The sequence below is a fragment of the Vulpes vulpes genome, chromosome 15 (assembly GCF_048418805.1).
Source record: "Vulpes vulpes isolate BD-2025 chromosome 15, VulVul3, whole genome shotgun sequence".
NCBI classification, from domain to species: Eukaryota; Metazoa; Chordata; class Mammalia; order Carnivora; family Canidae; genus Vulpes; species Vulpes vulpes.
In genome coordinates this window covers 94,025,802-94,052,404 of record NC_132794.1, presented here as the reverse complement: position 1 = coordinate 94,052,404, position 26,603 = coordinate 94,025,802, and the positions used below count along the sequence as shown (strand labels likewise).

Here is a 26,603-nt window from a genome sequence, read left to right as displayed (position 1 = left end):
ATGGGCCATGGGACATCAGTGAGAAAGAACAAACTAGGATCCAGATGCAAGATAAACTGAGTAAACAGAATGATAAAACAACTCCAATATAGTAATCACTTGTGGGGAAAGAAGGTTACATATTATACATTATGCATTCCATTTATATTGACTTACTGAATTTCTCAACACGAGCTAGTCAATACTAAACAGCAGTTTTAGGAGGGGTTCTGGCTCACATCCTGCAAGGGCTGCTATAACTAGGGGGATATTTTTAATAAAGATGTTAATATAGGTTTACAAAATTAAAAATGAAAGTTTGTGCTTTCCAAGTCCAGATATTTTTGGGAAAAAAAAAAATTAAGGACTGACCTTAGATCTAAGCTTCGAATTTAATTTGAAGCTCCTGACAGTTCCAAATAGAAAAATCTGTTTTGTCCTCAGGTCCCAAGTAAGTGGTCCTGGATGGCAATGTCAACTTTAGAACAATTCATAGCAAGGTAGTCTTCACTGTCATCTAATTGTATACAACAGCTTTGGTGGTTCCCATTCCAGAAGCCCATGCTCAGGCCTTCTCATCAAATGCTCACAGGGGAAAAAACAAAGCCCCTAGCTGGAAATGGAAACAACTCATGCAGTTTGGGTTTTCTTACTGTTGTGAAATGCAATATGGAATACTAACAAAATACTTAAAAGTGAATTTCAGCCATTCAAATAAGTGAACAAAGCAAATGTTGCAACAGCCATGAGTTTTACCCTGCCACTCAATTTTCTTGCAAAATTTTGTCAAGTGGAATGTGAGTCCTTTATACATGTAAGAACCTATAAGCTGAAGGTGACAATACCCACTTTCGTGTTGACAAAGCATAAAATTGGAAGAGAATATTTACATAAATTCGTACTCACATTAGAGAGAGAAATGAGTCTTGGGTAACTTCACATAATTTAGTGATTCAAAACAATTATAGGGTATTTTTTTGTAGCAACCATATGTACTATTTTCAGCAGAACAAATGAAGGATATTTAAGTGAAAATGCAATTCTATGAAGTTTTGTCTCAATCAATCACCAATTATATTTTAACCAGTTCATGATTTCCATTTCCAATTTTTTAATTTACAATAAAAAAATTTTTTATCATCATAGAATGAGTTAAAGCCTTCTTTTATTGTTTTTTTTTTTTTGGACAAAAGGAGAAAATGGCAGTAGGGAGAAAATGGCACTTTTAAAAAGGTCCTTTCTAAGAAAACAGATGTCATAATATGCGTTGGTGTTGGAAATTCACTTAAACTGGGTGGTTTCATTGTATGATATCAAGGAGTTTAAAAACTTCATGAGTTATTTCTCATCACTAGGGTTTTAATTATAAATTAAAATCTCTTAATCTCTCATCACCTTGAAATCACAAGGAACATTTACATTTTTTTTTAAGATTTTACTAATTTATTCTTGAGAGAGAGAGAGAGGGGCAGAGACACAGGCAGAGGGAGAAGAAGGCTCCAGGCAGGGAACCTGACGTGGGACTCGATTCCGGGTCCCCAGGATCACACCCTGGGCGAAGGCAGGTGCTAAATGGCTGAGCCACCCAGGCCGCCCAGAACATTTACATTTTACCCTCAAAATAATACAACACACTTGAAAATAAAAAATTAAAGGGTAAAACAGAACCATATTTACTAAATATCTCCCAGACTGAATCCCTGCTCTCCCATTATGAGAAACTGGGAGGATCAAGGAGGAAGCAAGATCGTGAAAATCACTATCTAGGAATTCTCAAGTTAATTTCTCCTAAAAGAAGGGGAATAGCAAAAATATGAAAATATCGTTTAAAAATGTTTAACAAGCTATCATCATGAGATATTTAATTACTCATCTTATATCAAACAAGACATACCAAGGTCCCTAGTATTATACTTAGTTACCTCTAATTCTTTTTTTGCTAACCCAGAATTTCCTAGAAACTAAGCCAGTAAGGTTCTATGAAATATATAAATCACGTAAATTTTCACCTAGTAACTCATTTACTACCAGCCAAGAGCTGCCAATATAAAGAAAGAAGGATGTTTTAAATACAGGATGCATTTATGGCAGCTCTGCCTGGGTTCTGTTTCTACAAGATCACTGACCTTCTTCAGGGATGCGATGGTGGTCTGATCATCCTGGGAGACCTTCAGGGCAGTGGCAACCTTTGCAGAATTAACCACAATCTCTGCGTTGAGCTCTCTGCATTTGGCCATCAGACGCTTTTCATTGTCATAAGACTTTTTCATGACAGCATGAAGTTTCTCATATTCAATTCTAAATTTCTCCAGACTTTTGTCTCCTGAAAGTTCATTGAGAACCTCCTGAAAATCCCTTTCGATTTCTTCAAATGCAGTTTCTTCCAGTGCGAGTTTTTCACTTTTACCCTGTACAAAAGAGCAGGGGGGAAATGAGTATTGCAACATATACATCGCTGCTATTTGGGAATTGCTGTTAATAGCTATGAACACAAAACCTTCACAGAAGCAAAATAAAAGTCACTGACAAAAAACTACATGATGGAAAAACATTTTGTTCATCCCCCGATGCATGCATATATGTACACATGTGTGTTAGGGTTAAGATTTTTAATAATAATATTATTATAATATTATTATAACTAATTATTATATACATTATATAATAATAATAATAATAATAATAATATATTTCCTACCACATGGTATCAACAAGCAGATTACATAGGATCATTTATGTTAAATACTTGGCCAAGTGCCTGGCAAACAGGAGGCACTCATAAACTTTGATAGCTGTTAGGATTATTCCAAGCCCTGATTTTACTTCATTCCACTTCTTACTGGCCCCAGGACTGTTATGGTCAGCTATCAGGAGATTTTGGTGTTGAGATCATGAAATCACACATACAATGAACCCCATCTGAAATATGGAAATAGTATCCTAAAAGATATTCCATCATTTTTATTTCTTAAAATAATTAGGCACGATTATCTCCACAAGTTTATGAGATGCCCCCTATGCCATGCTCACAGGGCTTCTCCAGATTTGCTTTTTGTGCTTACTGGACAACAAATTTAAAAAGAGAGAGAGAGAGAGAGCGAGTCCAGACGTACAGATGTAATTCAAGCAGATCTGGCTATGAGATGAAACTTAGATGAGAACCTAGGAGTCAGTTATATAAGAATTCTTATTTCTCTAGTGTTAAGAGTTTAATTCGTCCCCCAGAAATATATGTTGAAGTTCTAACCTCCAGTAACTGTAAATGTGACCTTATTTGGAAGTAGAGTCATTACATATATAATTAGTTAACTTGAGATCATACTGGAATACAGTGTGCCCTAATCCAATAGGATTGGCTTCCTTTAAAAAAAAAAAAAGATTTTGTTTATTTATTCATGAGAGAGACAGAGAAAGAAGCAGAGAGACACAGGCAGAGCGAGAAGAGAGCCCCATGCGGGATTCAATTCCAGGACCCCAGGATCACGACCTGAGCTAAAGGCAGACACTCAATCACTGAGCCACCCAGGCACCCAGGACTGGTGTCCTTATAAAAAGAGGGAAAATTGTAACTACGTGTAGTGATTGATGTCTAAACTTGCTGTGGTAATAATATATATATATATATATATATATATATATATATATCAAATCATTATGTTGTACACTTAAAACTAATACAATGTCACATGTCAATTATATCTCAATAAAACAAAAGTATAGGGGTGGGATTTGGACAGAAATACAAATACAGAAAACACCACATGAAGACAGACACAGGAATTAGGCTGAGGCAGCTGGAAGCCAAGGAAAGCTAAAGATGGCTAGCTACTGTCAGAAGCCAGAAGAGGCAAGGAAGGTCCTGCCAACACCCTGATTGCAGACTTCTAGCCTCCAGAACTGTGAGACAATAAATCTCTACTGTTTAAAGTCGCCCTGTTTGCAGTATTCTGTTATGGCTGCCCTGGCAAACTAATACACCTTCTTCTTGTTAGACACAGCACAAAAATAAAATAAAAATTTAAAAAAATAGGGATGGTTAATATATTTATTATAATATAAATGGTTAATTTATTTGTTTAGTTATTTAGCAAATGTTTATTGAACATTTGCTCTGTGTAAGTTGATAAAGCCTGTAGGAGGCACAAAGGTAAGGAATAAACAGCTCTCCCACAGGGAATTTCTACATTAATAGTTGATGGGATATGTTTTCAGGGAATGGAAGTAAGGAATTTGATATCTGCCATAAAATGGTTTCAAAATTCTACAAGATGGAATTATTCCCAGTAGCAAGAATGAAAGCCAGTTTCCTAAAGGAGGTGGTATTTGAGCAGGCCCAGAAGGGAGAGTGAAATTTTCACAGGTAAATATGGAGAGAAAAGATATGTCTGGCCCAGGGCAAAGCTTGAACAAATGCTCAGAGCCCAGCAAGTATTCAGGATTTGAGGTTGGTTAAGAAGCTCAGAGCGGCTGAAGTGTAAGGGGTATGATAGCGAGAAGGAAAGAGAAGACTAGACAAGGAAATCAGGGCAGATTGGAGGACTTGAATGGAATTCTAAGGGATATGGAGTGGATTAATTGTAGGCCATGCAGACTCATGCAAGACTTTGGAACTGATAAGGTATGAAAGGTCTTATTTATGGATGCATCATTATGCTTTGATGTTCAATCCTAAAAAGAGCTTCAACATCAAGACTCTATTGCTAATCAAAGAAATCAACTGAGATTATTTCTCTAATCCCCAAAATAAAGTAAAATTTAAATTCACCCTGCAGATTTAGGGTAAGCAATCTCATTTACCTTCTGCTTTGACAAGCCTGTCTTGCCCAATATAGAGAAAGTCTACATATTTTTGGTTTCCAAAAACACTTCTGTTGATTTCCAAAGATGACACCCAAGCAAAAGAACCCACATCTTAAAATAGATGTAGAGTAACAAGCATATCTATAACATTTTTGCATAACAACATTAGTACTAATGTTAAACTCAACAGAGGTTTTCTTCCTGACTAAAAGCAGCTTATTGCAAACATCACATTATAACCATTCCACAAAGGAGAGGAAAATCGTATTAAGAAAATATGGTGCTGCTGTTCCCCTGTGTTTTCTCCCCTTGTTGATGCTAAACATGAGCACACACAAAAAATTTATCATGGCAATGTTCTCAATTCCATCCCTGTAAATGGTATTAATGTCAGCCTTTGATCACTAGCCTAATGATTTGTTTGCAGACGAGGTTTTCCCTGTACATCTGGCACTTACCACAGGAATGGAAAAACATCAAACAAAGAAAAGTTTTTAAAAAGAACTTTTATGAACAGATTTGTTCATATTGACATTTTTTAAAAGGCACCATGCTAAAAGCACAGCAAAAATAGCCTCTGAGCTGTGACCAATAACCAGTTGATGTCTACACTGTCAGAGCATATAATGGTTTCTATTTTGGAAGCACAATTTCAACATAAACTAGTCAGAAAGGAACTGTGATGTTCCTTCATTCAACACCTATCTTTCGAGTGTTTACTATCTGCCAGGTACTGTCCTGGGTGCTGGGAATACCAATTAGTGGGAGAACGACAAGGAAAAAGGACAGGAGAGCTGCAATGATAAATGAGGCCAGAGTGTTAATGGAAACTTTGGAAGCAGAGGTGAGGAAAACCTGGCTGACATCGAGTGAGAGAAGAAAAATAGAAGAAGGGAAGAAATGAGAGGAGATCATGAAGGGGAAGGGAGACTGGGAAATCATTTGTTCATGGTGTGGGTATCTGGGGCTTATGAAGAAGAATGAAATGAACCAAGATGACTTGTGAGGGGGAAAGGATGGGAGTGCTCAAAAGCAAATGAAGAGACAGGAGATGGAGAGGAAAGGAACATGACCAAGCGAGGGAAACGGGGTGAATATGGTGGCCACCGCCGTGCAGATGTGAAAGGGACAGAGATCAAGGAGCTCAGGAGTGAAGAAGAGGAGGGTGGGAGAGGGATTGGATGCTAAGAGAAGGAGGAAGCTCTGTCCACAGAAGGAAGGAGCTTATAAGGAGAGGCTCGATGTGGAGGAGACAGAATGAAGAGGATGTGAATGGTGCAGAGGAGATAGAAGGAACTAGAATAGGGGTCAGGACATGACGGTGATGACCGATGATGGAGGGACCATGCTGATTTCATGAGCACACAACCTGCCAGGGTGCACAGGAACCCTTTGCTCAATAAGCCCCACCCTTGGTTTAATGCTCTGCTATCTCCTTTTTAATTTCTTAATAATTTGTTAACAAGCGGCTCTGCATTTTCACTTTTCACTGAGCCCCACCAATTATGTAGCTGACCCTGGTTGAGACTGACCTTGTGACAGGGGAGATGAGGGAGGACTTTGATGGGACAGTGGAGGAATAGGGTAGGATATGACGAATGGGGACTGTGACCAGCAAATGACAGGGACTCCAGGTTGTACAAATCACAAACGAGGATGCTAATGGGAAAGGGTCAATAAAGGGGCTGCAGAAACGACCCCTCATTAGTGAGGCTAAAGATGGAGGATACTACGAAGTGAGGGAGTGAAGGATGCTACAAGATTTTAACACAGTGATCAATGACGGCACAGGGCATCCTCCATGGGAGAAGAGCTTAATGGAGATGTGTTCACAGCAGGTGATCAGATGATAGGGAATCGTGGTGTGACAGGCAGACAGAGGTCAGTGAATAAGGGTGACAGTGGGATCTATGAAGCCTTCTTCCAGGTCCCCCAGCCAGTGAGACATCAACATTTCTGCGTCTCTGTCCTGTGGTATCACCTTACGGGTCAAAGGGGCGGGTGCCTGTCAGGTGTGCGTCTAGGAATTCAGACGACATTTCACACAGCGCCAACTTTAAGAGTGGAGGTGGGAGGTGTCTACCCAGTTGAAGGTGAGACAAGAGGTAGAGGGGCCAGAACCAACGAGACAGAGGGGTGGGGTGAGGCTGCGGGTGGGGATAGAATGCGGGATGGCGGGAATGCGGGAATCCGTGGATGTGACAGGGGATAAGCCGACAGGGGAGAGGGACGACGGGGAGGGGAGGAGTCGGGGCGGAGTCGAGCGAGAGACAACAGAGAGAGAGGCACGACTCCTAACCTCGGCCATCCTGACGCTCTCTGGGGGTGGCCTCAAAGCCTGCTGTGGTGACCGCGGAAACTGGGCCCGAGTCTGAGGAAGGGGCTGTGCACTCCCCCCAGCGTCTATAAGGGCGCCAAGTTATTTGTATCCCGCGCAGGGGGGCAGAAACCCGGCGCTCGGCGCGTCCTCCCGTCGCCTGGCAACCGCCACGCCCCCTAGGGAAACGGGGATGGGGAAGGGGCGGGGCCTCCGGGGCGGGCGCCTGGGGCGTTCCTTAGAGGCGTATGCAAATTACCCGGAGTGGGCGGGGCCAAGGCTGCGACGGGGCGGGGCCTCCGAGAGGCTGCGCGCAACCCCAAGGTGCGTGCCCGAGGCGCCCGGGGAGAGGGCAGGGGCAGGGGCAGATCCCGGAGGCCGCTAGGGCCAGCCAGTGGAAGTGTGGATCAAAGGCTTCGGGAAGGACCGGCAGCCCCCCTCTGCTCTCTGTGACATTCGGTCGCGAGAACAAGAAATCATCTCAGTTCAAGTCAATTCAACCCTAATGAAGCAGCTGCGGTACGCAAGACCCGGAGGGGAAAGCAAAATAGAGAAAACACAGACCCTGCTTTCCAAAGGTTGAGTCACCAGTGGTGACAAGAATAGGGTACAGCGCTCGATGCACCCTAGGAAAACGAATGTGGAGCCACATTGTGAAAAGCTACCTTTCATCCGGGCCTTCGCTCCCAAGACCGTTTCTTCTCCCTCTCCCCCTCCTCCACCACCCCCTATAGACTTCAGGTACTGAAAGGTGGATTAAAAAACTTGGTTCATGAAACGTGCAAGACCCGGCTCTTGTTTTATCTTTTCCCTCTATCCTCATTCTTACTCTCACCCTTCCTCAGCCCCATAGTCATTCATGCTGCTGTGCATGGATATGGATTTTTGAAAAGTGTATATACCTTTTTATTGGTGTATTTTTAAATGTTTCATAAAGCTATTGGACTTTAGGAATCATCTCATTCTCTTCTTTTTTTCACTCAATATTCTTTTTCTGCATCTGTCCTTCTGTGGTTGGTGTTGCAATCCTAGTTCATCACTTCTGATTGCTGCATAGCCTTCCATATTGGACATCCACCCAAGTGACTTCATTTCCCAAATGGATATCAAGGCTACCACCACCTCTCCAATACCACAAACAATGCAGTGATAATCATCCTTGTGCATGGTCTTTTATGGACCAACGTGCAATTCCGAGGAAATATATGCCTAGGAATGAGATTGGTGAAGTTGCAGGGGATGCACAGGGCCATCACATTGGGTTATGCAATTTGTCCAGTACAAAGACATCCAGCCAAGGGACCTGTGCCACAGCCCCTACTCTATCCTGTGCCATGTGCCCTGCTGAAGGAAGATGTGCCCTTTTCTTCCCACAAAAGTTCTATTCTTTGGACAAGTCATGAAACTAGAAGAAGGCTATAACCACCCAGAGGATATGCCTTTTTCAAATTCATCTGCCCAGTGGTGGGCACTGTTTTCCAATGTACTCACCTTCACCAAGTACTGCTAGATTGCACACCAGAATTGCTGCACCATACTCTGCTCCACTGCATAATATAAGGGTTTCTGTCCTCCACTCCCATCCTTGCCAGCACATGGTAGTTTGTTTATTCATAAACACTCACATGGTGTTTACTAAGTACCAGATACTATTCTAAGTGCCTTGCAAATACTGACTCATCTAATTAGCCAATTTTATAAATTCTGTCAATTATCATGGAAGTAGTGTCAACATATTTTTTTTTTACTTTGCATCACTCTGACTGCTAGTGAAATTGAATATTTCTTCATGTATCTATAAGCCATTTGGGGGTCCCCTTCTGTGAATTTTCTATTTATAGCCTTTGCCTATTTTTCAATTGCTTTTTTTCTTTTTGATTTGATTTACAAGAGGTCTTTGTAAAGTCTGGACATTAATCTGCTTTCAAAGACTAGAAACTTAGCTTGTAACATCCTCTGTAAGACAATAATCCTTCATTTTGTAGCCCGTCATCTTTTTTTCTTTTTTTTTTTTTAATTTTTTATATGCCTTTTCAAATGATTTAACAAGACATTCTCAACTCCAAGTTCAGGAGGGTCATAAAGGGATTCTCTATCATTTTCTTCCATTAGTTTCATAGTTTTATTTTTTAGCATTCAGTTCTTGAGTCCATTTGGAGTTCACTCTTACATATGGTGTGAGATAAGGAGCCAATTTTTTTTCTCAATGGAATGAGCACATTTTCAACATCTTGTTCCCCTAACATAGATGGGTCTGTTCTGAGCTCTCTGGTTTTCTCCTATGCCAGTACTACAAGGTTTTATTATGATGGTTTTATAGCCAGTCATCATGATTGAAGGGCAAGTCCCCCACCCCTATGTCTTCTGTCAAAACTGCACTGGCTTCTCATGAACTTCCATCACCCCATATAATTTTCAGGATGTTTTTCAAGTTCCTCATGAGAAATCTTAATTGGAACATTACTGAATTTATTAATTAACTTGGGGAAAATTCACATTTGTATAATTATATCTCCTTTGTGAACAGAAATTGTATATGTGGTAGACAAACATGACATAATATGGTTGAGGCATAATGTGCATGGAGGTGATGGGAGAGGTGGCAGATGAAGCTGGAGAAGCAGTCTGCACCAAACTGCAAGCCAAGATAATAGAAATGAAGTAAACATAGGGCAGTGAACATGACTCAGACTGCTCTGTGTGTTTATAGGAGACCTGATCACATATGGAGACTATCAGGTTGTGGGACCACCGTGATCCAGAGAGACTCTATAACATTCTCTAAAGTACATAACAACAAAGAGAGACTTAGAGGGCCCTGACCACCCATATCTTGTGCTGGAGTCCATTGTGGTGCCACATATCTTCCCATTTCCCAAAAATCACCTGAAGGATTGTTTTACAAGTAGATGATCTGCCAGGGTGATAGAAATTCAATCCAGAAAACACTTTTTTAAAGCACTGGCTACATTGTTCATACAAGGCTGGCCTCAGGAACCACAGAGTTAAGTAACGCAGAGTCACTGCCCTTTGCATTCACAATCTGGCTTTGGGAGAAAGAGAGAAAGGAAAATCTGCAATTAATTCTAACACTATATGATGCCATCATCTAGAACATGGCATATCAACAGCAAGCACTATGGGTGCTCTGGCCATCTAGACACTGATACCTGAGAGCATTACTCAAAATATGGGGACAAAAGGACCAGAACCAAGGAAATCAGGGATCCACAGGAGGTGGAAAGGAACATGACGCATTCAACTCACAGGAAAGGGATGCAGGTGGACATCATCTTGGATGGATGAATGGATGAGAGGATGAGTGGTTGGACAAATTAATTTATGCTGATGTAAGAAAGTGCTTCATTTCCACTTTCCCAGATTACTGAGGCCCCTGCTCCCCTTTGTGGTTGTAATAAAAAGGAGCACTAGGTGGCATCATACTACCAAAAGTCCTTACCTTTTAAAGTCTCAAGGAGAAAACTCCCCCACCAAGATTGAGTCAGCTCCTAATCTTAGACAAGAGTGCTTCTAACAATTTCATTTCTCATAACATCCACCTAATTTATTTATTGAGCATCTACTATATGCTCATCCTATGCTGCATACTGTGGAGAATAAAAAAGGAGCTGAAGAAAGGATCTCCTCCTATGGGAACATAAGGAGAAGCAAAACATGTATGGCACCCCTCCCCTACACAAAAAAATTTTCAATACAGTCCAAGGCTGGGTGGTGAGCACTGAAATGAGGATGTTGAAATATAATATCCAGTGTAATCTGGCCCCTTTGACTTTCTGGTGCCTTCTCCCACAGCTCACTTCTTACCCCAATGGCTTCATTCAATTCCTTGTGTATGTCACATTCTCTCCCACTACTTGGAGTTCACAGAGGCTGATCTTTTGTCTGGTATGCTAACCCTCCCTCTTTACCTGGCTGACTCCCATCCACCCTTCCTTCAGATCTCATTTTCTCAAGATCATTTCTGACCAGCCCTCAACACCAGATTACTTTTACAAATACCATATCTTCTACTTCTTGGACCCTCCAACAATGGGTAACTAATCATGTATTCATAGAAATGATTGCTTAAAATCTGTCTTCTCTAACAGACTATCGAACAATAAGAAGACAAGGATCATGTATACCTTGTTCAGCCCTATCTCTGCTGGTGTTATAGGCTGAACTATGTCCCCCTAAAATTCATATGTTGAACCCCTAACCCTCACCTACCTCAGAATGTAACTATATTTGGAGATGGGGCCCTTAAATAGGTGATTGGGTTAAAATAGACCATAAGGGTGAGCCTAAAACCATCAAAATTGTGTCCTTATAAAAAGAGGACATTTGGACGTACAAAGAGACCAGAGATACACGTACACAGAGGAAAATAGAGTGAGAAGGGTATCTGCAAGCCAAGTAGAGAAGCTAAACCCAGTGACACCTTGATCTTGGCCTCCTTGCCTCTAGAACTGTGAGCAAATAAATTTCTTGTTGTTTAAGGCACCCAGTCAGTGGTATTTTATTATAGCAGCCCCAGGAAACTGATATAAATGGCCATCACTCCTCTCAGTTTATAACTATTAAGTAAATGTCTATTGAATGAGTTCTAAAATAAGGAAGAACAGTGAAGGATGGCATATTAGGAAAAGCTACATCGTAGACATGGCCCTTGAACTTGACCTTAAATGAGAAAATAGAAGGAATCCCAAGTATAGGAGGGACCATTGGGAATAGATACCAAGGCAAGAATGCAAAAATCCTGCTACAGGGAGGGTGGGGTCCGTCTCAGGGGCAAGTGGACACTAATGATAAGAGAGCGTGGGTGAATGGTAGAGGTTTGGAGGAATAACAGAGAAGTGGCTGCAAATGCAAAGACCAGGAACAGCCAAGGACACACCCGTTTGCACTGCCAGATAACTTGAATATATGATCATGAACTGTAATACCTCTGCAAAGCTCTTTGTTTAAACCTGGATATAGTGCCTTCTACCTACACGGTATCCTAGTAGGTTTTCTAAACTGTGTGTTGTGACTCGGTAATAAGCACAGCATTATATACATAGTGCTCAACTCCTCTCTAGCACCCATTGAGGATATAAAATGAAACTCCAGAAAAGCAGAAAGAAGAAAGAAACACTGTAGCCCTACATGGAAATTCCCAGCCTGCAATGCAAAGCAACTATGCCCTAAAGGAAACCTCCTCTATGGGATCAGAAAGGTCCTGGAGGCAATTTGGAGGGAGTCTGAGCAGTCCACAATCCCCTTCTCTGAGACTAGTAACTCCCACCAGAAAATATGTTCCTCCTGGAAGCCAAACTGTTGTAGATAACCCTCTCTGGCTCCCTGGGGCCATGGCTGAAGAGGTTGGGGTGGAGATCTGACCCATGTGAGGCCAATTCCATTACTTTTCCTGGGGATTTATAATTGGGGTCAAGTTGCAAGCCACTCATTGCTGGGGCCTGGAACTGAGCATGCGAAAACGAGGAGAGGCAGAGAAAAAGGTAGGCTGCATAGAAGGAAGAAGGAAGCAAATGAATGTACAGGGGAAGCCACAGGCCCAAGAGAAGAGAGAGTGGGGGAAAGGGGCCTCCTTGGCTGTTGATGCCTCTTCAGGGCCTGGTAACAGTTCCTGGGGAGGCATGGCAACACCTGCACTCTGGAGCTTTGCCAGATACTACCTCCTAATAAATTCACCTCATTTGTTTAAGCTAGATGGAGTTAGTTTCCATTGCTTATACCCCTCCTGAAAACCCAAAAGCCTTGACCAACACAAATCCTGTTTATGCAGGCATTCTTGTGATGTTGCTTGAATTTAGTATCCATGAAATCTAAAAACTGTATTTGGGGCACCAAACAACAGCGTAGAAACTGCTCCAGTCATCATATCTAACATTTCTCCTCCAGGCTGTTGAGAAGATTAAAGGCCCACGTGTTACAGAAAATTGTTAGCATTTATCAGCCGACCCCCTGCTCACCTTAGATGACAGAACAGAGTCCCAGTTGGCTGGTGCTCTCCAAAACTGTGCGGGGCTATATTTTATTCCTTTAATCTGCTCCTTTCCCAGCCTGCTGCGGACCTAACTTAACAGAACATTTGTTGAACATTTGACATTAGTTCCCAAAGGGTCTCCATACAAACTCCCCCCTTGATACCAGCAGAGGCTATGAAGCTCAGGCAGATTTATCAGGAAGATTGAAAGATTGGCCATGAGGTGGAAGCAGTCGGCGATCTGCCACCACAGGCAATAATTTTTACCAAAAAGGGATGACAGTGTCACAACCACTCTGTCATCCAGCCTGCCTTGCATTTTACTGGTTTAACAGCAACTGTGTTTCTCCCAGTCAGATTACTTTCGGGTATGACTGGCTCATTCAGTTGGTGCTTTTGCCAGAAAGGCCAGCTCAAGATTGCAGTTTGATGCCTTTCTAGAGTCAGTAAGGACGTACACAAACCAACTGGCTAACCAGATTAGTTAAAAAGACAGAGGCGCTCTACACAAACTGTTCCCAGTACAAATGAACAAATAAATTGAATAAATAAATGAGTGCACAAATGATTTTTTTAAAAATCAAAGCACAAATCCCTTTGATGATGACCCAATGCTCTTATGTCTGCTATTTCCAGAAAATGCCATATTTTCAAACACCTCTAGACTTAACATATGCTGGTCCCTTGTCAAGAATATCCTACATCTACCTTCTTTGCCCAGTTAGACTTTCAAAACTCAGTGCAGGGTCACCTCCTCCAGGAAGCCTTCCCTAGTTACGTATTCCTCCCCTATGTTGCTAGAAAACCTCTATTCACTACAATACACAATATTGTAGCCATGTGTTTATTTCTGTCTTTCCCACCAGATTAGAAGGTCCAGTTTTTTCTTTAAAATATATCTATGGTGCTGACCCGTAAGAGATACCCAAAATAGAAAGTTGTGTTTCTTTTTTAAATTTATTTATGTATTTGACAGAGAGCACAAGCAGGCGGAGTGACAGGCAGAGAGAAAAGCAGACTCCCCACTGAGCAGAGAGCCCAATGTGGGCTCAATCCCAGGACCCTGAGATCATGATCCAAGTGGAAGGCAGATGCTTAACTGACTGAGCCACCCAGGTGCCCCTCAAAATAGAAAGTTTGATGAAGGAAGGAAAAAATGCAATTAGCTCATACTTTCAGGCACACAGCAGTTACTTTGGGGAGTGATTAATGACTAAGGGAAGTTAAAAGCTATTGGAATACAAACATTTGAGATTCTAAGATAGTTAACCAAAATCATCTCCAGGTACACACCAGGTCCCCCACCAGAAGTATTAAGGATTACAATAAAATCCATTTATCTCCTTCTTTTCCCTGTTTTGATACAAGTGCCAAAGTTTGAACCAAATCTTTTTTCTTACCCACAGGGCCAGATGCACAGTAGGTACTCAATAAAAGTTGACGACTCACTTTTCATAGCAGCAGATAGGCATCTATAAAATGAAAGTATTTGTTATGTTAAAGGAATAAACTCTCCTTTCTACCCTGTGGGTAGGTTTCTTTCTTTCCAATATCTGCTGCCAGATCTACTAAATAATTTCAGCAGCAGAAAATGACTGCTGAGCATCTACTGTGAACAGGTGTTCTCAGAGGCCACAATGGGAGGGAGGCAAAAACCTCGAGCTCCTCCTCCCACCCTCCAAGGAGCTTGAAACCCAATTGAAGCTGAGCAGGACTGTTCAAACCTCCAGGACAACAGAGACCAGTCTAAATTGACATTGTATTTTTAGAATCTAGCACCAGAGTCTGCCAACTTTTCCGGTGAAGAACCCGATTAAGAAATATCGTGGGCTTCATAGGCCACAGGGTCTCGGTATTCAACTCCGCTATTGTAGTGCAAAAGCAGCCACGGACAATACAGAAATGAATGGGCCTGGTTTTGATCCAGCAAAACTTTATTTACAGAAACAGGTGGCACTCCGGAGTTGGCCTGCCAGCCATAGTTTGCCAACTCCTGATTTAGCACAACGCCTGGCATGTAGTAGGTGCTCAAATATTTATTGAATTAGTGAATGAGTAAGTGAATGAATATGGGAATGACTGAAGGCAGGTTTTCCTAAGGTTAGAGCATGGTGATTTAAAGTCCCAGGGTACCATCTTTAGACATTAACTACACGGAGAGCGATGAATACTGACTAACCAGAAACAAGTTTGATAGAAATTATTTGACAGTTTTCCCCACTCCAAGTGCTGTGTGCGGTTGGAAATTTGACATTTATAAACCACTAACAGCTTTCATAATACAGATGTGAACTAGAAAAGTGATTTAAAGAAGGATTTTGGGGGTACCTACCTGTGTGCTGAGTTGGTTAAGTGTCTGCCTTTGGCTCAGGTCATGATCCTGGGGTCCTAGAGTCAAGCCCCATGTCAGGCTCCCTGCTCAACGGGGAGTCTGCTTCTCCCTCTGTCCCTCCCCTTGCTCATGCTTGCGTGTGCTCTCTCTCTCTCCCTCTCTCTCTCTCTCTGAAATAAATAAAATCTATTTTTTTAAAGAAGCATTTTTGGGGGACTCCTAGCTGGCTCAGTCAGTGGGGCATACAACTCTTTATCTTGGTGTTGTGAGTTCGAGTCCCACACTGGGTGGAGAGATTACTTAAGATTAAAAATCTTTCTTTTTTTTTAAAGTAGGCTCCATGCCTAGCAGCCCAATATGGGGCTTCAACTCAACCCTGAGACCAAGACCTGAGCTGAGATCAAGAGTCAGATGCTTTACCAAATGAGTCACCGAGGCACCCCAATAATAAAAATCTTCTAAAAAATAAAAACAAGAAAGCACTTTTTTCTCTTACTTTGGATCATGACTCATTAGTCGGTTGTAACCTGCATTTTTTTATTTTCAGGAAAGGGTAAGAGACCGGTAGAGAAAGAAGAAGGAATATACCAGAGTATCTCACATGCAGTAAGCATAAGGATTGTTTTTAAGTAATCTTTCAATTATAACAGACTTTTATGTGTGAGTATATTGGGTTCTGAGGTAAAATGTAGTTTCAAAAAAGTTTGAAAAACATTTTAACCATTGAAATCTCATTCTTGGGGAAATTCATTGTAGTTGTACATTTGGAGGGGGTTTACTTTAAACAGAAAGATACAGCATTGTAATTAAGGTCAAGATTCTTGAGCCAAAGTGCCTGCTTCAAATCCTGACTCTGCCACTTAATAGCTGGGTGACCTCAAGCAAATTACTTAGCCTCTCTGGGCCTCAGTTTCTCCATATATTAAATGGGACTGCTAATGATACCTTCTGTGTGCAGTTATTATGAGAATTGATGAATTGTTAAAGTGCTTAAAGCAAAAGTATAACCACATCGTGTAAGTTTTCCCTATTATATTGTCACTAAACAACAATGTGACCTTGAATATGTGACCTGGTTTCTCTGGGCTCCACTTCTGTTGGTAAATAATCTCTCACTTGCTGGTTCCAAAATCCCTAGGAGAGGGAGGAATTTCCAGCACAGACTTTGAGGAAAGAAATAGCCAAATGTAAATCATCTATCCTGTTCAACTGACACATCTGAGGTCTCAGCAAAGTAGCCCGTTCCAGTGAAATGCTCTGTAAACCACCGTGTTATTATCTCTTAAAACTACACACAAAGGTGAATTCATGATGGCAAGAGATGGACTAAATCAAAGAAAATGCCCTATTTTTCTCATCCATCATTCTGTTCATGACTAGCATTGGCTTCCTGTTTCTCCCATCATCATGTATTCTATTCTACATATGGGGATAACCACAGCCGGGGGTGAACAGGAAATCTGTCCTCATGTATGGGTTGGTTTTTTTAAATGTTCTTGACTGTGAAGCACAGTGTGAGGCTGCCCTGCAATTGGTCTGGTGTTGGTCACAAGTCACCTTTCACTGTAAAATTTGAAGTCACAGCTAACACCTGAGGTTATAAAAAGAGTTCCATTTACCTTCACACACACACACACGCGCGCGCACACACACGCATGCACACACACGAGAACCAAGCCAACAGAAAAATGAGTAAAGTTATAATCAACTATCTCCAAATGAAGAAATAAAAATGGCCAATAATAATGTTCCATTTAACCTCACTAATAATTAAAGAAATACACATCAACACATTGAGATATGTTTTTTACTTATAAAAGAAGCACACTAAAAAAACAAAAATAAAAAATAAAAAAAATAAAAATAAAAGAAGCACACTAGGAGTACCTAGGTGGCCCCATTGGTTAACCATCTGACTCTGGATTTCAGCTCAGATTATGACCTCAGGTTGTAAGAGGGAGCCCTGCATGGATCTCCAAGCTCAGCATGGAATCTGCTTGAGATTCTCTCCCTCTCTCTTTGCTCCCCCGCTCTTGTGTTCCCTTTCTCTAAAATAAATAAGTTAATAAAAGTTTATTTCCAAAAGAAGGAGAAGAAGAAGGAAGAAGAAGGAAGAAGAAGGGAGAAGGAGGAGAAGGAGGAGAAGGAGAAGAAGGAGAAGGAGGAGAAGGAGGAGGAGAAGGAGGAGAAGGAGGAGGAGAAGGAGGAGAAGGAGGAGAAGGAGGAGAAGGAGGAGAAGGAGGAGAAGGAGGAGAAGGAGGAGAAGGAGGAGAAGGAGGAGAAGGAGGAGAAGGAGGAGAAGGAGAAGGAGAAGAAGAAGAAGAAGAAGAAGAAGAAGAAGAAGAAGAAGAAGAAGAAGAAATAAAAAAGAAGCACATTAGTTGAAGTAAGGAAATAGCCTGTGCTGGAAAGGATGTGGGGAAACATAGTTCACATACCTTATCAATGGCAGTCTAAACTGAAAGCCTTGGAGGACGGGTTTTGCAATTATGTACATCACCTTTGACCAGACCCAAAAATATCAAAGGATTCAACCAAAGCAGCCACCTCTATACAGACTTCTCATTTAAGAAAAATAAATCCCCTATTTCTTTAATTCTCTAGTAGTCTCAAACACGTATGAAATTATAGTCAGGTATTCTATTACTTGCAACCAATCACACTCCAAATTGACAAAAAAAAAAAAAAAGATGAAAGAAGACATCCTTATCCTGCACTAACTTGAACATGACGTTTCTAGTATTTCTTCATTAAGCAGGACACTGGTTTGGGGGCCAAATGTCACCTTTTATTTTTATCATGCTACAGAAGTTGTTTCTCTTTTTAAAGATTGTATTTATTTATTCATGAGAGACAGAGAGAGAGGCAGAGACATAGGCAGAGGGAGAAGCAGGCTCCCTGTGGGGAGTCTGATGTGGGCCTCACTCCCAAAACCCCAGGATCACGACCTGAGCCTATGACAGACACTCAACCACTGAGCCACCAAGGTGCCCAGAAGTGTTTAATTACATTTTGATATACTGCTGAAATTCTGTATCAATATTTTAGTTAGGATTTCTGAAGGAGTATTTGTAAATGAGATTAGTATGTCACTTTTCTTTATCCCCCCCTTTAACAATTTTATTTATTGGGACACCTGAGTGGCTCAGTATTTGGCTCAGATCGTGATCCTGGGGTCAAGGATCAAGTCCTGCATCGGGCTCCCCACAGGGTGCCTGCTTCTGTGTGTGTGTATGTGTGTGTGTCATGAATAAATAAATAAAACCTTTTTAGAAATAAATATTTTATTTATTTATTTATTTATTTATTTATTTATTTATTTATTTATTTAGAGGAGCAGGGGGAGGGGCAGAGCCCAACAATGTAGGGCTCCATCTCAGGCCCCTGAGATCATGACCTGAGCCGAAACCAAGAGTTGGGCACTTAGTAGACAGCCACCCAGACACCCGTTCCCCTTTTCAATGAGTTATTGTTACTGGCTTTTTGACTGATACATTATTACTGCCTAACAAGAAAATTCCAACCATTAAGATTTTTTAAGTGCAAATGACTAAACTTTTTATTTCGACATATTGCATTTGTACTTTTCAAATTTGCCTATTCTTTTTTCATAGTGCTATGTTCTACTGTTTTTTATCTTTCTTATAATTTTATCTTTGTAATTATTTTGAACAGAACTATTTTATAGTATTCTTCAAATTGTTCGCCTCTCTCTCTCTCATTAATAAATAAATAAAATATTTTTAAAAATTGTTCTATTGTATCAAGTTCTTAAGAGTCTAATTTTCCTGTTTATTACACCTACCAATCCCATTCCTCATGCAGTTCATTTCCTAGTTTATAATTTCTCATTATAAGCTCATCTTCAATGAGGGTTGTTTGTGCTGTGAGAGATCAGAAGAAACAGCTAGGTTTTTGCATTCACGTCTGACAGGACCAAGTCATCACTCTGGAACCAGCTTTGATATTTTGTGTTGACTTCAGGGTTCCCTCCCCACACCAGTTGTGTAGATTAAGGCCTCACATCTGTGCATAGTGGTTTCCATTTCTACAACAGACAACTTCAGTTCATCCAAAGCCCCAGACAAACCACAAACTTCCTTGCTGGGCCCCTGGATGAGTGGGAGAATTTTTTCTCTCCATCTTCTAGTCCCTAAGATCCTCTGCAGGGTCCCAACTGTGGGCAGATCCCTACCTTTTTAGAACCCAAGGCCTGAATGAGTCCTGAACTCCAGTCAGCCATTTGGGTTTATTTAAAATAAGTCAACTCTCCCGAGGTGTTTCTGAGTTCTCTCTTCTTGCATCAACCCTAGGGCTCCCCCTTTCTTCCTTTCAGTCATTGCTACCTTTTTTTCAGCTGTTCTGTGTTTGAAGCCGAGGGTCATGAACTCTTTGATCACTACTGTTCCCAGAAGTTGAATCTTTGTACTTTCCTGTCTTTTAAAAACCCTTTCTAGAGTAAGCACAAGGTGCTATGGAATCTACATGATGGGGAGGGGGATTCTAACCACGGTGTGGTGGTTCAAGGAAGAGTTCCTGGAAGAGAAATTGCCAATTTTGAAGACCCAGTCCCCTTTAGCTAGGAAAAAAAAAAAAGGCGTGTGTGCATGGAGTGCCAGGTTGGAGAAAGAGGTGGGTGACGGTTGCAGAGAAGATAGAGCACTTGTGAATATTTAAGGGTTGGGGCGGGGAACAGATCCCATATCACATTCTGAGAAGCATGAATTCCAAGAACTACAAGGAGTTCGGTGTGGAACGTGTAGTGAGATATGAGGTTGGTGTAACTGATGTGGAAACAAAGGCAGAAGAAAACTTGTTAAATTCCCTTACTACCTACAGCCCATGGACAAGTCCTTGAAGCAGGCAGAGTGACATTCCTCTAGGGACTCAACTGCCTTGATGTCGATGTTGGTACTTTGCTAAGGGCAAAAGGCAATCTTAGCCAGACCCCCAGAACCCTGTAAGTCTACTTTACCATATAAAAATTCCTTTGGAAACCTTTATCTCTACCCTCCACCCCTCGCCCCCAAGATACTTGTTGGCAATCATCCCCAAGCATATGACCCGATAACATACATACATCTGAAAGGTCTCCTGGGTTTTTACTAAATAATAATAATGACCTTTACCTAACAATAGCTATCCCCCTCAGGATCCCGGAAACTTTGTTTCCAAAATACTTGGGAGGCTAAGGCTCTCTCTAATCCCCTCCCAGCTTGAAGGTATATAATGGGCCACTCCTCAGTGACCTCAGTGCAACTCTTTCTGCCCACAAGTCTTATCCCCACATTTAACAAAACCACCTTTTCGCACCAGAGATGTCTCAAGAATTCTTTCTTGGCCCTTGGCTTTGAACCCTAACATCTTTTTTCTGCATCAAAATAAGTAGAGGCTAATTCATGAACAGCCTGTGTGCCAGGTTAGGATGGTGGATTCTGTGCTGAAAGCAGAGGGGAGCCAATGCAGGTGACCATTAGGTCACTCAGAGTGAAATCATCCGGTTTGAAAGAAAGACAAATCTAATAAATATTCCTTATATAAATAAATATACACAGCCGGTTAGAAATTGCTAGAACGACTTTGCACACAGGATGACAATCCCAGAGGGCATCTGAGTACTAACCTTCATGTTCCAGCATACAGAACCCTGAACTCTTACCCCAAGGATTATAAGGCAGTGTAGAGGTGCTCAGGTCAGTGTCCCTACCCTCCAAGAATTCCTTTTGCCTGCTTTAGGGAGAAGGAGTACCCCACCCATCGAACTTGACAGACATTTTGGCAATACAAAACCCTTTCGCAAACGTTTCCCTAGATTCCTGGAGTCAAGGAGGAAGAATTTCTTCTGCCCCCTCAAGATCCTTCTAGCAAGACTAAGAATCAAACTGACATGAGGCAGATTTTTTAACAGGAGAAAATCACATTTAGGTGCCTCTGTAAGGGGGGATCCCACCCAGACAGGGAAATTCCAAAGACAGTGATAGCTAAGGTGAGCCCAGGAGAGGGGTTGGGGTCTGAGGTTACAAAGGGAGAAAGACTATTGGCAGGATGGTGAAATAAGTTTGGAAAACAAAGCTTGCCTCATTAAGCTTCTTAGGTAAAGAGGAATTCCTCTTAATAGCTCTAGCGCTGGCTGGCCCCCGGGAGGGAGAGGTAGAGCTTTTCCAGAATCTGCCCAGGCAGGGTTCCATTGCTTTTAACTCAAAATAATGTTCAGGCCAAATGGGCCCATCTCGGAGCAGCCTGCCCTAGGGCCCTGCAAGCCCGTTCCCCCATCCCTCCCCATCAGTGCCCCCCAAACTCCGCCTAACTGTCCCTGATGTAAGGAAAGCGCTAGGAGCAAGGCAGAAGCTTGAAAACAAGAGTAACCCGGGCCAAGGGCCAGGGGGTCTATTTTTAGCACTTTGTCTCACTGCCTGTTTATCTTCGAGACTCAGCCTAATGTCTTCCAGGCGAGTGCTCACGTTATTGGGCTGGCTCCAAGAGGGAAGGGCATAGGTGACCCGAGAGGCCCCACCGCAGCGGCCCTGGTGATAACCACTTGGACAGCGTGTTCTCCGCACTCCCCCAGGCTGCCCTCCGTCGTGCTGGACTCCCCCAAAGCCACTTAATGCGGGATTTGCTCCAGCCGTGGCCGCCACTCCCCCTGGCCGGGACGGCCGGCGGGTCACAGGAGGAGAAGCTACGGATTTGGCACCGGGGGGGGGGGGGCACCTGGGCGCCGCGGCCGCCGGCCCTCCCCGCCCCGATGCCCGGCCCCGATGCCCGGGGCCCTGACTTCACACGCGGGGTCTAACGCTACGGCGGCGGGCGCGGGGCCCGAAAGCGCCCTCTGCAGGGAAGCGCGCGGGGCGCATCCTTTGTGCAGCCTCGGCCCGGAGCAGGGCACTGATGCCCGCGGCTCCGCGTTCATCCACTCGGGCCGCGGAAAAAGAAAGGGGCCGGCGTCGTGTCTGGACGTACAGTTCCCTCCCGAGGACAAAAGCGGGGGGGCGGGGGGCTGGAATCCCGCCGCTTGTAAACGCGCCGCGGAGAACTCGCAGCCCCGGGCAGCGCCTTAACCCCCGCCCCCCGCCCGCCCGCGCTGCCTTTTAAGGTCGTCCTGCTCGGCCCCCGCCCCCCCGCGCCGGCGGACTCGGGAGGCCGGAGCCCGACTCGCCGGGTCGCCCTCCGGGTCTGCTTGGCCTCTCGGGGGTTCCTGTGGGGGGGCGGGGGGCCGACCTCTTGGGGCCGCCTCACCGCAACTCGCACGGTCCTCCTTAAGGAGCTGCGGCGGCCCGTCGCAGAGGCGGGTGTTTTGTTCTTATAAGGAGGAAAAAGTTTCTGTGACATCCAGGAAATGAGTAACTCCGCCGCCCTGGGGGCCGCGCGGATGGAGGCGCGAGGGCGGGAGCCGGCCGCGGAGCCGCCGCCCCCGTCCTTGTAAGCGCCCGGCGGGACGCGAACCGCGGCCTCCGGGCCCTGGGGCCCCGCGCGCGCTGCGGGGCTGGCGCGGTCCCCGCGGAGGCCGGGAGGGGACGAAGGCCGGCGTGAGTCCCGAGGGCGCGCGGTGCACGGGAGCCGGGGCTGGGGGTGCGGTGGAGGGGAGCCGGGGCTGGGGGCGCGGTGGAGGGGAGCCGGGGGTGCGCGGTGGAGGGGAGCCGGGGCTGGGGGTGGAGGGGAGCCGGGGCTGGGGGTGGAGGGGAGCCGGGGCTGGGGGTGCGGTGGAGGGGAGCCGGGGCTGGGGGCGCGGTGGAGGGGAGCCGGGGGTGCGCGGTGGAGGGGAGCCGGGGCTGGGGGTGGAGGGGAGCCGGGGCTGGGGGTGCGGTGGAGGGGAGCCGGGGCTGGGGGCGCGGTGGAGGGGGCCGGGGGTGCGCGGTGGAGGGGAGCCGGGGCTGGGGGTGGAGGGGAGCCGGGGCTGGGGGTGCGGTGGAGGGGAGCCGGGGCTGGGGGTGCGGTGGAGGGGGCCGGGGGTGCGCGGTGGACAGGAGCCGGGGCTGGGGGCGCGGTGGAGGGAGCCGGGGCTGGGGGTGCGGTGGAGGGGAGCCGGGGCTGGGGGCGCGCGGTGGAGGGGGCCGGGGCTGGGGGTGGAGGGGATCCGGGGCTGGGGGTGGAGGGGATCCGGGGCTGGGGGTGCGGTGGAGGGGAGCCGGGGCTGGGGGTGGAGGGGACCCGGGGCTGGGGGTGGAGGGGATCCGGGGCTGGGGGCGCGGTGGAGGGGAGCCGGGGCTGGGGGTGGAGGGGACCCGGGGCTGGGGGTGGAGGGGATCCGGGGCTGGGGGCGCGGTGGAGGGGAGCCGGGGCTGGGGGTGGAGGGGACCCGGGGCTGGGGGTGGAGGGGATCCGGGGCTGGGGGCGCGGTGGAGGGGAGCCGGGGCTGGGGGTGGAGGGGACCCGGGGCTGGGGGTGGAGGGGATCCGGGGCTGGGGGCGCGGTGGAGGGGAGCCGGGGCTGGGGGTGGAGGGGACCCGGGGCTGGGGGTGGAGGGGATCCGGGGCTGGGGGCGCGGTGGAGGGGATCCGGGGCTGGGGGCGCGGTGGAGGGGAGCCGGGGCTGGGGCGCGGTGGAGGGGAGCCGGGGCTGGGGCGCGGGGCGGCCTGCTGCGTGCCCCTCCGCCCCAGGCGTCTCCGCTGCAGCCCGGGCCGGGGCCCCCGGGTCGCCTGGCTGCACCCCCGCGCGGCGACGGTCGCTCCTGCCCCGGCGGCCCGTTACTTGAGTGCAGCGTGCGCGCGCGGACAGACAGACGGGCCGGGTCCCCGGCTCTTCCCCCTCCTGCAAGGAGGCAGTAGGAGGGCTGCCTGTTTTCTTTCTCGGTTTAAGGTAGTGAAGTTATGGGGTGACGGGGCCGGAGGGAGCCTCCGCAGCTTCCTCTTTCGGGTCTGTGAGTGGAAGAGACCCCGCGCAGTGCAGGACTTTCCTCTTGAGGCTGCAAATCGCCTGACCCTTAACCCAATCGCCACCTCTCCCCACTGTGTCTCCAGCTTTCTGGCTTCCAGGTGATGGGACTCAGAAGCCCCAGGGCCGGGCTTCCCATCCCAAATGCTCCTCTTTAGAAATCAAAATGCTGCCAACCAACGAGGGGAACATATTTTACGGAGCCACTCAGGGATCACACATCCCCGCCTGGTGTGAGAAGGAACCGCCTTCAAAACTAGAAGAGCTCCAGATGCCGGGCAGATCCTGGACCCTGGCCTTTGGGATCTGAATCAGTTTGAGAATCCCGTTCTGTTTTCTTGTTACTCTTTGGGATTTGACCCAGAGCCCTTCTTGCCTTTTACAAGCCAGTTGTGCCCCGGAGAGGCTGCCAGGTAAAGCTGATCTGAGCCTGCTGCAGTCACAGGTCCAGGTTAGCTGTGAACATGGCCCGGCAGACACAGGTGGAATTGCTGCTGTTCACCTCTTTACTATTAACATAATGGGCTGTGCTTTGGAGCCCTCCTTCCAGCCTACGTGCCTAAGTGGCTTTCATTGTTTGCTAATTCCCTGTGCCTGCTGCTGCTCCAGGCCATTCTGCCCTCATATTTTCCACTTGTGGGTAACCATAAAGTGGTTCTACTGACTCTCTGCTCTCCCTGGGTGGATGGCTTTTGTTCAGATGCCATCCCCTAGCTCCGTAATTTGCAAAGATGCAGCAATTTCAAGCTCTGGATTTCAGGGGGCAAGGATCTGAACTTTTAACCCGATGCCATCATCCCAGAAGTTGTCACCTTACCAGGAGTGGTTCCCAGCTCCTGCAGGATTCAAAGCGAAACAAAGACCAGGGTGTGGGGGTGAACTTTTTATCTGAGGACAAGAACAGGGAAGAACATCTAGCAGGGGCTTCTGGCAAAAGTGCCCACCTGAGAAAGTACTACCTGGGAGAAAGCTGGTTTTGTATTTTTCCCTTCTCAAACGCCATGGAGTCAATAAAGAGAAAGAAGGTGGGGGATTCTGTCTGATGGAGGAGGTACACATCTCAGTTGGGAGGCAGTGACCAGCAGAGCCCCTACGGTGAGCTCAGTCCTCCAGGCCCCCTCCAGCAAAGGATGGCACTGCCAAAGGGAAGTGGTCCAGGGGAGAGGGGCTGGCATGGCAAGGGGGGGTCAGCAAAGCGCATCTTGTGAGGGAGAAGGGAGTGAACCACCCACATTTGTCTCCAGGATGAGAAGCCCAGGGGGATGAGGCCGTGGCCCTCAGGAATCTCCACCACTGTCACTTGAGGAAAAGTTTGCTCACAGACGCAAGGGTTTGCTCAGAGACGCACCGATAAGAAGCAGGGAGATAGCTGTCACTCAGAAGTAAGGAGTAACTTGGCAACAACTACAAGTTAGTAGTGCACTGCCATCCCTGCCAGCAGAGGCAGGTGGCCACTAGCAGTCAGGAAGGAGAGAGTACAAAACTGTGGCTCCACGTTTGGGGCAGACAGGTCCCCTCAGTAGGGACGAGGTTGCAGTGCAGCCTGTGGGGTTTTGACAGAGAAATGTCCTAAGTGAGAGGCAAGCGCTCCAAGAGTGCTAGGGAGCTGAGAAAGTGGGACCTTACTTATGGCTGAGACCAGTCTATCTCAGACCAATCCCCCTCTAATCCAGTCTTGCTGGGGAGAGGGATATATCTGAGAATGCCAAGGGTTGTTAATAATCGCCAAGGCTATTGCTAGCCAGTTCCGTCCCTTGTGTGAATTAGAGTAAGATGCATCTTTCTGCAAGAGGGTGGCACCTTGGTGACATTTAGGATGCCATGTTGGGGGTCTCATCTTGATGGACATGGCCCAGGCGCATAGCTGGGCAAGTGCTTGTGAGCTGGATCCATCCTTACCATACTCAGGCCAAGTGTTCTTGAGCAGTATGTCACCTGTGCAACCATATGCAGCAGCCTAGACGACCAACAATTATTGAAGGCCTAACATTTATTTGCCAGGATTTTTTTTTTCCCCAAACCACTTTCCTTTCATTAAGTCATTTAATCTTCATAGTAGTCCAATGAGGTAGGTGTTGTTACCCCTGTATAGATGAGGAAGCTAAGACACAGAGCAGTGAAGTGTTTAGGAGCCTGGAAGCTGAGTCCCAATCACTGAACCTAGAGTAAGAAGTCGGTTAATTTTAAAAAGCTAGTTTGCCAGGTGCCTGGGTGGCTCAATTGGTTGAGCATGCGTCTCTTGGTTTCCACTCAGGTCATCATCTCGGGAGTCATAGGATCCACGCAGGGGCAGGCTCCATGCTCAGCAAGAAGTC

General features: G+C 45.8%; 2 protein-coding genes across 5 annotated transcripts in view; one reads left to right on the top strand and one right to left on the bottom strand.

The window, feature by feature from the left end:
• CFAP58 (cilia and flagella associated protein 58) overlaps window positions 1-7,265 on the bottom strand; it is a 99,542-nt gene extending 92,277 nt beyond the window's left edge. The window contains exons 1-2 of the mRNA XM_072738157.1: window positions 7,079-7,265; window positions 2,106-2,387 (exon numbers count right to left, since the gene is read on the bottom strand). Coding sequence (XP_072594258.1) covers window positions 2,106-2,387; window positions 7,079-7,087 — 291 coding nt within the window. The 5' untranslated portion in view covers window positions 7,088-7,265. The remainder of the gene's footprint in view (window positions 1-2,105; window positions 2,388-7,078) is intronic.
• Window positions 7,266-22,728: 15,463 nt separating this feature from the next.
• Window positions 22,729-26,603, top strand: part of ITPRIP (inositol 1,4,5-trisphosphate receptor interacting protein) — a 34,455-nt gene continuing 30,580 nt past the window's right edge. For 2 of the 4 annotated variants that reach the window (XM_072739945.1, XM_072739946.1), the window contains exon 1: window positions 22,729-22,943. The gene's annotated coding sequence lies outside the window, so the exon portion shown is untranslated. The remainder of the gene's footprint in view (window positions 22,944-26,603) is intronic. The other 2 variants (XM_072739944.1, XM_072739943.1) reach the window with 1 other exon arrangement.